Source organism: Dryobates pubescens, chromosome 4 (genome assembly GCF_014839835.1).
Source record: "Dryobates pubescens isolate bDryPub1 chromosome 4, bDryPub1.pri, whole genome shotgun sequence".
Lineage (NCBI taxonomy): Eukaryota > Metazoa > Chordata > Aves > Piciformes > Picidae > Dryobates > Dryobates pubescens.
Genome location: NC_071615.1, coordinates 40,638,817 through 40,650,288, shown reverse-complemented (window position 1 = coordinate 40,650,288; position 11,472 = coordinate 40,638,817). Strand labels below are relative to the sequence as shown.

The following is an 11,472-nucleotide window of genomic DNA, read 5'->3' as shown; positions in this document are numbered from 1 at the left end:
GCTTGTTCTCTTCCTTTCCTCTTCCATGCCTTCCTCAGCGTTTTTCACCCTACTTTGAAGTGAATGAGTTTCAAAAAGGAGATGTAACTTATCTGCAGCTTTAAAATTCTGTAATTTCCATGGAGTGGGACACAACATTTAAGCAAAAGGCATTTCAAGGAGGCAATAAGCAGGAAGGCAACCACCCAGTAGTGATTTATTTACATTTTACTACTCTCTGTTCAAGATCTGTGAAAAAAAATTTAAAGGCATAGCCTAAAACTACCACACACAGTATTAACACCACTGTTACAAATAAGTAAGAGTTTTAAAAGTCATGATAACCCTCAAGCACATCACCTGTCAGAGAGGGAAGAGCAAAAAATATCTGACTTCTCAAATCCTGTAGAGGAATCCAAAAGCACTGGTATTCACTTTCTGTTTTCAACAACACAAAAGATGTCTTCCTACAATGTCAGTGTATGAAATGCATATACACAGAAACCATGTGCACGTGGTGCTACCCAAACCAGTATCTACCTCAGCTTAAACTCTAGCTGGTATCTAGGGGCTGAAGTATGATGTATTCTGTATTATTATTTGGTTTGTCTGCCAAGACATGTGTGGTGGGTTAAAAGCCTTCTCTCTACAGTGTATGAACATAAAAATTAAACAGAGAGCTTTCTCTAAACATTCTCCCCAGCTTTTTTTTTGTTGATTAACCATCACCATTTCCACTTACCACTCCTGGGAAAGATCAGAGCTCTATCTTTTACACTTATTTCTTCCCACTTCAGTTACATTTACACCCATTATCAATCAGTACTTGCACTTCTGCCTTATTCTCCCAAAAACTCTTCTACACACAAGTGACACACTTGGAGCTGACTTCCTAGAAACTGACATTTCTGATAAACCACAAGAGGGGGATGAAGAAACATTTCAAAGTGTCAGTTACCTTGAAACTCAGGCCTTATACCTGCTTTATTACTCTGAGCTTGCATTCCTCAGGCTTGCATTTCAAAGGTTTGGGGTTTTTTCCTCTCCTTTCCTTTGTTTTTCAAAAGGTCTAGATATATGAGATGGATTTCCAAGTTTTGCCCAAACGCTGAATGCCACGAATATGCAATAGGTAGAAAGAACAACTGTTACTAGGTAGGTGTGACTTCGTGAAAGCTCTTGTATAGCCATGAAAACTTCACCTCGGGACCCCCTTGCACTTTTGGGAGCAATCCCACAAGGGTCCCTATGTAGTGCTAAATAAATGGAAATGCCACTTCTTGTCTAAATTTTAAGATTCCAGGGTGAAAGAAGGAAAAAATTGTTTTTTTAACACCTGCACATCCAAAACTCGTGTGATGAAGTGTCTTCTCCTAACCATTCCTCTTTATTTTCCATAATAGTGTCTTTTTGTTCAGTCCAAACTAATTCTATTTTTCATTCGTGTAAGTGGCAGTGCCCCTTCTTCATCATAAGCTTCGCGCTGACCATGTACAATCGGAAGAGGCATTAAATGGTGTGAACTGCGGAGATAATTCATTGCTTCTCGGTGCCACCGCAGCCCACACCACCTGTCCGGGACTGTGGCAAGAGACGACAGAACGCCACAGCTGGTGAGCAGGCACCGGGAAGCCGCAGACCCGGTCAGCCCCAAGACCTGGGGGGCTGTGATGATGAAACAACAAACGCGGTTGCTCGGGGAGACGTCTCTGCCTGCCCCAGCCCCGCTACAGCAAGGCTCTGCCAAGACCGGGCAGCACTGTGCAACCTCCGACCCTCGGCCGCCGGCGCACGGACGTCGCCGCTGCCGCCACTCGGAAGTGCATCACTGCGCGTGGCCGGGGCCCCGCCAGTCCGCGCTCCCCTCCCGAGGCGCGTGGTGCGTGACGCCATCGCCGCGCGCCCCGCGCGCGGCCCGTGCTGGCTGCCGTGTGGCTCTGCCTGTGCGCGCCCGCAGCATGGCCGTGGCCGGGGAGCTTCCGCCGCTCGCCCCGGCGCTGCCCGCCGCCTCGATCCCCTCCTTCGCCGTGGCCCGCAGCCTGGTGGGACACCGCTATTCGTGCCTGGTGGTGGCGCCGCACCGCAGGCACATCGCGCTGCCGCCGCGCTACCTGGGCCGCAAGCGCACCGGCATCCGCGCCCAGCTCGACGACGAGCTCCTGCGCTACTCGGAGAGGTGCGGTCGGGAAAGGAGTTCTGATAGGGTCCTCCGGGGATGGGTAGGGGCCTCAGCCAGTCTGAAGGCCAAAGCCACCTCCTGGGCCAGCCGCGGCCCCGGAGAGATCCTACCGCCTTGTGGCGGCTGGCATCGTCCAAGCAGCTAATGATTCCCCCCTCCGCTCTTCTCTTTCCAGCCTTCAGGGTGTGCCAGTGGCTTATGACAACATCAGAGTGGTGGGTGAGCTCGGGGACATTTACGATGACCAAGGATTCATCCACCTGAACATTGAGGCGGACTTCATTATCTTCAGCCCCAAGAAAGGGAGGAAATTGGTGGTATGTTAATGCGTTGATTTTTCACAGGGCTTTACATTTTTTTGGCTAAGTAATCAAAGTTTGGCTCATCTCCATCATCACCGGAGGTCTGGGGCTTAGGTGGAGTTACATTGTAGTTTGTGTTAGTATTTTATAAGTGCTTGAATAGTTTAGAGTAGTTCGTTAGCAGTTTGTAGTAGTACTTTGTATTTTCAGCTATACATCTGTATGTTTGGAATTTATATGTTATTAAAATGTAAGGACCATGCATCATTAAATACCATGTATTTTTTATATCATATTGATGCTCCATTATAAAGAGCAGTTAATTCTCAGACACATGTGTTTATTCTTATTTAATAGCAGCAGTGTTTAGGATGTTCTCATGAGTTTATTTCCTTTAGGTACAAGATCAGTACATCAAGTTGAAGCCTGCCTTTCAGTAAAAGGAAATGTATGTCTTATGGAACAGCTTTGCTCTTGCATCAGTAGTGGGAAAAATAAGAGAGTTGGCTTCTATTTGTTGTTGTGCCATACTTTTTGCAGTATAGCTTTTGTCTTTCTTGATGTGACTAAGAAAGGAATGTGTTCTCTTTCTTGGAAGGGAAGGGGAAAACCCTCAGTGTTTTTCATTCATCTTTGGGGAAAACAAAGGTGAATAATGTGTGACACTCAATTGTGTTAGAAACCCACTAAACATATTTAAAAGCTTTTTGTGTATCAGCTGTATCTCTAGCTGCTAAGTAGTGCTGACGTTTTAGGCAACTAAATCAGATATCAAATGGCTTTAAAGCAACAGTTGAGTGAGGAGAGAGTTATCTGTTCACTGTGGCTACATCCAGTGCTTTGACTTTCTTTCTCTTGCAGATACAGGTTCAGTTCTATTTTGGGGGGAATTGTATATGAAGAGTGTCTAAGAATATCTTTGATGGTAGTGAAGAAGAGTTCACTTACTTGCTAGTAAACTGACTTCATAACTTGTGCATAAACTCTTGCAAAATGTGTCTGTATAGGGAAGTAAATATATTGTGTGTATTTGAAGGGATGATCTTTACTGTAGCTTCTTTTTCTAGGGTGTTATCAATAAAGTGGCCCCTAGTCACATTGGCTGCCTGATACATGGATGCTTCAATGCTTCTATCCCTAAACCTGAACAAATGTCAATTGTACAGTGGCAGGAGCTGGGGTTAAAAATAGGCGATGAACTGAAGTTTCAAGTATTGCACTTGGATTCTGATGCAGCTGGAGTGTTCTTCATTCGAGGAGGACTCACTAAATCCAGGTATTGTGCCCTACTAGAGAATATTTTAAACTATTTTAATGGGTTTGTTACAAGCTAAGTGATTTGAATTAACATCTTAAATCTTGACGCTTTCCTGTTTTTACACAAACCTGTGTCTATAGAAAGCCTCTCTTAGTTATCTTAAACTAAGCTTTCCTGAATTAAGGTCTCATTTGAAAGTTTTCTCTGCAAAAATGAAAGTAAATTAATTTCAAGCTTTAAAAATCTATGAGTGTACTGACCTATGAACTGTTAACTGCATAAATACTGTGCCTGCAGTAGTGGTCTATATGAATATGCATGGGCTTGTCAACAGAAGACACCTCTGTTCCTGAGCACTGCTTGCATTGGGGTTTGCACACACACCAATGCATGCACACACATCACGTAACCACAAGTAGTTATATATGGGTGACTTAAATGCCTACTGAAACATAAGAACATGAAAGATGAAAGAAGAAAATGCATCACCCTCCTCCTTTCACATATGCCTCTGTAAATTTTTAGAGCAGCTTGATGAAAATCATCATAGTGATACTTTTAAAAGAGTTCATTCAGATTTGGGGGGGGGGTTAAATGGTCATTTGCTGAGCAGTTTTCTTCTACCATGGTTACATTTTTAATTAAAGGTACTGTGTAACTACTGACAAAATCATAGCAGTTTTTTGTTCAGATTTTCTTATCTGGAAGCATGCTCTGGATTGTCTGATCTTTTTCCTCGGTGCCTCTGGGGACATGTCCATGTTTTTTTACATGCATTCTTTCTATGTTTGTCTTCCTAGACATTTTCTTCAGCGCTCTCAGTTGCAAGGTGACTTAGAGAAAGGTACACAAGAGACTCAGCAAGTTTCTTGTGTTATGCTTCTATTTCAGAGCCGGACACAGGTAGAATCATTTCAAAAGACCTGTGTACCTTCAGACAGTTTTGGGCAAACCTTTATACAAAAAGTTATCTGTCTGTCATGACAGAGGTATGTCAATATTTTGCAGAAAAGTCCAGATGCTTCCTATCTATACAAAGATTATCTATCTAAAAATAGCAGAAGTATACATGTCATCCAGGTGCCCATTATCTAATACAAAAACCATCTTGTCTAGGACTAATAGAAGTAAGTCACTGAAAAATCCTCCTATTCCTTATCTATGCAGAGGCTGTCTGCCAACTCCTCTCCACCTCCCTTCATTCCAGCATTTCAGCTAACAAGGAAAATTCTTATCTACTCTGTTATTCTGTTAATGAGAATATTCTGTTCATCAAAGGTACCTGCTGGGGTTTTTGTTGGTTTTGGTGTTTTGTTTTGGTTTTTTTTTTTTACTTTTCTGATCTTTGTTTTAGCTCTATAGACTGCAGCAAGATTAGTTGCTTGGGTAACCCAGCAGTGTGTCTGACAAATGACCGAGTAGGCTGTTGCCTGTATGTTTGTGAATATCGTTTTTTGCACTGTGTGTAATTATGAATTAGAGATGAAGGAGTACAAGGAAAGAGGAAATAACAGAATGGTCTGTACAGCATTTTAAATAAGCTTAGGCTAAGAATTGAAAGAAAATACTGATTCCATGGTAAGAAGGAAGCTAGTGGTATAATTAAACTGGCTCTGTGATTTTCTGTAACTGGAGTGTCATGTTCTCAGCTTCTCACCTCTCTGTGAGGTGCAGTTAGGTGTATCTACCTCAGTTTATGTTGTCTATTTTTTTTTTCAGCATGAAGCCCAAAAAATCTGAGACTATCACTGGCAGTACAAATGGAGGTGAAATTCAAAAGCTTGACCACCAGGCAAATGGTTGCAATAACTCTGAGAATGATAATGTCACAGAGGAGCCTGTAGGTGAGATGGGTGACCCTGGGAAGGAAAATGCAGAGGGGCAAAATGTTGATGCTGCTACAGGATCATGTGATGATAAAATCAAGAAGAAGAAAAAGAAAAAGCATAAGCGAGAAGAACAGGAACATGTGTTGCCTACCAGTGACTCCAGTGGTTACCAAAGTGACCATAAAAAGTCAAAGAAAAAGAAAAGAAAGCACTGTGATGAAGTTGAAGAAAGTGAATTATCTCAGCTGTCACAAGAGCCCAAAGCTAAAAAGAAAAGGGGCTAAAGTCTGAAGTGCCTTTCCTGGATAAGATCGAAGACATTTTCAATAAGCTTCTAATAAAATCCTCTTTTCAAAGTGCACATGTATATTTCTTCACTAAATAGTCTGCTTTGCTAGGTGGAATGGTATTTATGTGCATGTGTGCCCACAGAGGTTTAAAGGTAGGAGCTTTTAAAGAAGTGGTGGAAGAAATGGGATAGAAGCAATATCTGCCTGTCTTTATGTCCTGGAAAATAAGACATGGAACAACACTGGGAAGTAATTGCAGGAACACGAGCAACATGTCTCTATGTTCTTCTTGGCTCCACACATTGACCAGTAGCTGGTTGTGATCTTTCCTACTCTAATGCCATCCCTGCTGCTCAGTCTTGATTTTAGAAAAGCAGGTTAGGCTTATCTTGTGGCTTCTGGGAGATAACGCTTGAATTCCCAGAGGCTGAGAAGAGATTTATTTCATTTTATTGTAAGGGACTGTGAATGTCTGTGATTGAAACACTGAATGAAACCACTTAAAGGTTAAGCAAACTGGAATGTCTCTGATCTTTCAAAACACCTTTTGCAGTACTCTAAGAAGAAACTACAATCAGTTGATTTAGAGCAGGCGTGGAAGACAGGAAAAGATTAGTGCAAGCTGGAGTAATGAAGTACCACTTAGAGGTTAGGAAACCAATGAGATAAAGGCAGATAAAGCAGTTAATGGGACATACTTAAAAGTTCATTTTTATGCATCACTGACTTCACAGGGTTTGTTGTGGTTTTCTTTTTAAAGTCTCTGAAAAGTTTCTGGTTGCAACATTTCTATCTTATGAGGAGTTCTGGGAAGAACTAGTGTGACTTGGTTTAGGCAAAGTGTTTAACTGAGGTAGGAGGCAATGATTACTTCAGTATTCATTTACCTGTTACAGGAACACATAACCAGCTCTTTGTAAGTCTTGTAAGTAAACAGCATATATGTGAAAACTTGCTGTTCATCCATTGTGTGAGAAAATACTTTACTCTGGTGGCTGCGCTGATGCTATTAGCTTGCTTTACTAGAATTCTATGCAGTGCCTAATAACATCCTTTCACTTTAGACATACTCTGAATCTAAAGTGTGGGAATACTTGGTTTAGGGCTCACTTTGTGCTATGTTAATGCCTTTTATGTATCTCCAGAGCCCCAGACTTGCCAGGAGAAATCATACATAGCCTGGAGAAGAGAAGGATCAGGGGTGACCTCATTGCCCTCTACAACTACCTGAAAGGTGGTTGTAGACAGGAAGGGCTTGGTCTCTTCTCCCAGGCAACCAGCACCAGAACAAGGGGACACAGTCTCAAGCTGTGCCAGGGGAGGCTTAGACTCGAGGTGAGGAAAAAGTTCTTCACTGAGCGAGTCATTCGTCATTGGAATGGGCTGCCCAGGGAGGTGGTGGAGTCACCGTCCCTGGAGGTGTTCAAGGGGAGATTGGACGTGGCACTTGGTGCCATGGTCTAGTTGTGGGGTCTGTTGGGACAGGTTGGACTTGATGATCCTTGGGGTCTCTTCCAACCTTGGTTATACTGTGATACTGTGATACTGTGATACATTTCTGTCTTGCAGGCTTGATGGCATGGCAGTACACTATAGGCTTTTTTGTTTGCTCTTCAGCATCATTGATCTTGAAAACAGTTTCTGCACGGTCCTGACATGAACATGGATTGTCCCTGGTGTCTTTCTACAGGTGCCAATGATGACACTTGAACTACATGCAATTTCAGGAATGCTGTGTCAGCTGCTCATTCTTCCTGTACTGTGACAGTAGCCCAGGAAGTCAGATATCTGCATGCTACAAGGTCAACTGAAGGCAGCTTCCTGGTGTGTTAGGTGTTGCAGAGAGTAACACAAGAAGTCCCTCTCTGAACTGCCTAAAATTTAAATACACAGGACAGTTGAATGTTGGCACAAGATTTACAGTCAGAAATTATCTCCCCCTTCTGTTTTTTAATTTTTGGGGGATTGGTGTAGAGGGAAGAAGTCAGGTGAATAGGTATAGAGGATACATCAGATGGCAAGCACAGATAGTTTTTTGTTGATGCCAGTGGGAAGAGAACGATGGAAGCATTTGCTATTGCCTGTGAACCAAAGACTGTGGGACATATATGGCTTCATGGATTAGTCCTTAATAATCATTGCAGCCCACTTCAGCAGACCCACTGTTGGTGACTGCAACATGAGCCAAGTCACGCCAGTTTGTAGCACCAAGGGTTTATCTTGCTGTGTTACAGCTTTTTCATTAGCATGGAGAGAAGAGAGACATTCAGGGAGGAAGAGCTGGAGTTGCAAGTAGTGAATCAAGTAACATAGTATAAATGCTTCTAGCACTTTGCTCTTTTTTTGTTTTTGCTGCTTCACCATTAACTTACAGAAAAGGATTTGCCTACTGTAGTTTAAGAAACTATGCAAACTATATTTTTGAGGTTATCAACAACTTTTCTGAAAGCCTAAAGTCACCTGACTCAGTTTTGGGCCTTACTTAAAGCCAATAGCTGTTCTTGACACACAAGTCTTACCAGCACCCTCTGGGATAATTTTTTAAACTTTGTTTCTTGTCTTACTACAGAAGAGAGGATTTAAAAATAAATTAAGTACAGGAGCTCTCAATTCGTGATTGCAAAACATTTTCTCCAGTGTTACAGATATTATAACATGTTATGTTAAATTCTTGCTAGGTTAATATGCAAACAGGAGCTGTGCTTCAAATTAAGATTGTAGATTATTTTGCCTGACAAAAACTACAAAGTAGTTCACTGTTTTCTGCTGGTTTTGCTGTCTTTAGAATGGAAAGAGTGAAGAGAAAAGAGCAAATAGAAAGGGGGGGAAAAGTGCTTTTCACTGTTGGAATCAATATTGGCAGCCTCACAGCCACACCGTTGCTGCAGACACTTATTGTAGCATGAGCTAAATATGGCAAGAACACTTGGATTTTCAGATGTGAATTGTCACTCTATTTGTGACTTGAAATCACTTCTCTCTTTTTTCTCTTCCCCCTTAAAGTAAATTTTTCTGATGCTTTTAAATTAACAAAGGAAAGAAACCGAGCTTGACACTTTCCATAAAAGCTAACTGTTGTAAGTACTTGGTATTCTTTGTTCCCCTGGGCTACAAATGAAGAATTCTATTTACTTTTGAGTCGAGGAGAGATTTTTTGAGTATAGTGAAGAAATGTTTCCAAAGTTTCCAGTGAGGCCAGGTGACTTCATGTTTGTTTGCACAGCCCTTTTGTTCCCTTTTTGGTATTTCCCCCCACCCCCCACCCCAGAGTATATTCTAGCTACAATTCACTTCTGTCAAATAGCCAAGAGGAGGTTAGAAAGGAAAATTGTATTTTGTCTTGTAACTGCTGAGAGTTACACCAAGGTAACTATCAGGTGACCTAGAGAAAACATGCCTTTTGTTTTGTTTTGTTTTGTTCCCCCTCTGTTTTAACATTAAATTGGCAACAAAACCAATATTCACTTCTGTCTGTAGTTGATAATATTTTGTCTGTATTACAAAAAAATGCAGCTCTCCAGCTAAAGCAGGGACTGTTCCTTTGTAGTATTATAAATATTTTGATTCTGAAAACATGTTTCTCAGTGTATTGTATGCCTTTGGCAGAAGAGCAAGTCTCTTAGAAGGAAATATTTTTAGCTTTCATTAAAGCAGTTGTTTTGTACTGTGAAGCTTGCAGTGATCTGCAGTGCTAACTTCTGCTCTTTGTCTTTTCCTCTCTTAGAAACAAGTGTTTTGCTTTTGATTTGGCCATTTTCTGCTGCTTAAAATATGCAGCCCTAACAGCCCAGTGGATGAGCTCTCGGGAAAGGATTTTTTCAAGGGCCTGAATGAACTAGCTGCCTTTTGTAAAACATGAGCCTTGATCAAATCTGCCTCTTTTTCCTTGGAAGTGTCCCAATCTGTGGATGTAAAGTGAAAAAATACACAGAGTATCTCTGCAAATGTCTTGCTGTGAGGGTTCAAGGTTGTAATGCGGCAAAGCACTTTAACATCACCAGTGAGGGACTGTAGGTACAAACACTGCTGCTTCTTGTCATAAAGGTTATGTAAAAACTTGGTGAAGGATTTTTTATTGCAGCATTTTTTGTATGGAATGTTTCCACTTCCATAAAACATATAATTTCATTTTCTGAGGACTTTTTTAGTTTGGTGGTGTTAGGTTTTTTTTTCCTTGTCTCTAAGCAAAAACTATTCTGAAAATGGTATTTCTAGTGGTTAGGAAATCTTGAATACAGAGAGTTCCCAAGTTTTGTTTGAGTTTTATTATTATTATTATTGCAATTCTATCTGGTTGGGTTTTGGTTTTTTTCTTTACTGGAGCACACTTTGGATAGTGGTCTAAGAAAATTCAATGAATTTGTGGAAAACTGACTAGGAGAGAAGGACTGAAGAAAAAGACTGGGGTTTTCTTACATCCAGAGTACAAAGGGTAACATTATGCAATGTTAAAATCTTCCCCAAGAGTAAAACTTGAGACATCTCTTTAAAAGCATTTCTGTCTTCTCTCCACTAAACATTTTCAGTCCTTTCACAATGCTCCTCTAGTTTATGACAGCGTGACATAACGTTTTTTAAATCTGCAATAGTCATTCCAGTTAGGTAAGTACTCTATTTTAGGTAACTGAACTACAAGGTTAGACAGAGACCTAAAGATGGTTTTCCTCCTGAATTCATATTCTGTTGAAGTGAATTTTTAAAATGTGTCAGAAAATTATTCCAAGGAAACTCTCATCCACTCTGAATGTATGCTTTGTATGTCAGATCAACATAGAACTTGGAAAGCTCTGCTTTGCAGAGCAGTTCTACCTATTCTCATGCAATGCCACAGGGTGGAGTATTGCTTTTTCCATCGGGCTTTTTCCCTACCTCTATCTAAAGAACCCAAGACTTCTCTGAACTGTTATTTGATGAGAGGAAGTTTCTGGTAAGCATTTTAACTTCAGAGCATTACTTTCTATTAGTGCCATGCTACTGGAGCAATTTCAAAGTCCCTTGTCACAAATGCAGAATGTTTTGAATATAGAATAGAATAGAATAGAATAGACCAGACCAGACCAGACCAGGCTGGAAGAGACCTTCAAGATCATCGTGTCCAACTTGAGTGACAAAGTACTCTGCTGCTCTTCTACCCTTGGACTACATTCATAATGCTTCTTTTTAACACAGTCAAGTGAGAGCCTGCACACTTACATCCTTCCCTCTTTTGTGACATAGCAAGGTACTTCTGTATTAAAGTTGACTGTAAAAAGAAAACTTGTGTATTCAGAAAGGAACTAATATGTAAATCTGATTTTTTTTTATTTAAGTGGTATTTTAACAGGTTGAAGTATCATGCACCAAAACAGAGAGGGCTGGTGAGCTAACAGAAATATGTCTGGAAGAGGCAAACAGAATTTGTATCTCTTCAGCATTTCAGCAGCAAAACCTTTGTGTATACACTAGCTGCTGTGACCATGTCAGTTTAGTTAGTTCTCTAGTTTTCATACATCTCAAAGTGCAGTTAAAACATGTCCATCCAGTCTTTCACTGTTCATGCATCTCTGCTTATTAAAACAGAAGATTCTCTTTGATAACATCTATGCTTAAAGACTTTCATTCTGTCTTACTAAAAAGTGTCTCACTCCTGATATGT

At 41.0% G+C, this 11,472-nt stretch overlaps 1 protein-coding gene across 1 annotated transcript; it reads left to right on the top strand.

Annotated features, from left to right (window-relative positions):
- Positions 1 to 1,937: 1,937 nt before the first annotated feature.
- POLR1F (RNA polymerase I subunit F) lies at positions 1,938 to 5,907 on the top strand. Its single transcript, XM_009907250.2, has 4 exons — positions 1,938 to 2,155; positions 2,334 to 2,475; positions 3,528 to 3,736; positions 5,438 to 5,907. The coding sequence occupies exons 1-4, from the start codon at positions 1,938 to 1,940 to the stop codon at positions 5,829 to 5,831; spliced, it is 963 nt and encodes a 320-aa protein (XP_009905552.2). The 3' UTR covers positions 5,832 to 5,907.
- Positions 5,908 to 11,472: the final 5,565 nt, after the last annotated feature.

Bases quoted from the DNA above. Each gene is read 5' to 3' on its own strand.
- POLR1F (XM_009907250.2), top strand. From the start codon at position 1,938: ATGGCCGTGGCCGGGGAGCTTCCGCCGCTCGCCCCGGCGCTGCCCGCC. The intron at 2,156-2,333 runs GTGCGGTCGGGA...TTCTCTTTCCAG, and splicing joins CTCCTGCGCTACTCGGAGAG to CCTTCAGGGTGTGCCAGTGG. The intron at 2,476-3,527 runs GTATGTTAATGC...TTCTTTTTCTAG, and splicing joins AGAAAGGGAGGAAATTGGTG to GGTGTTATCAATAAAGTGGC.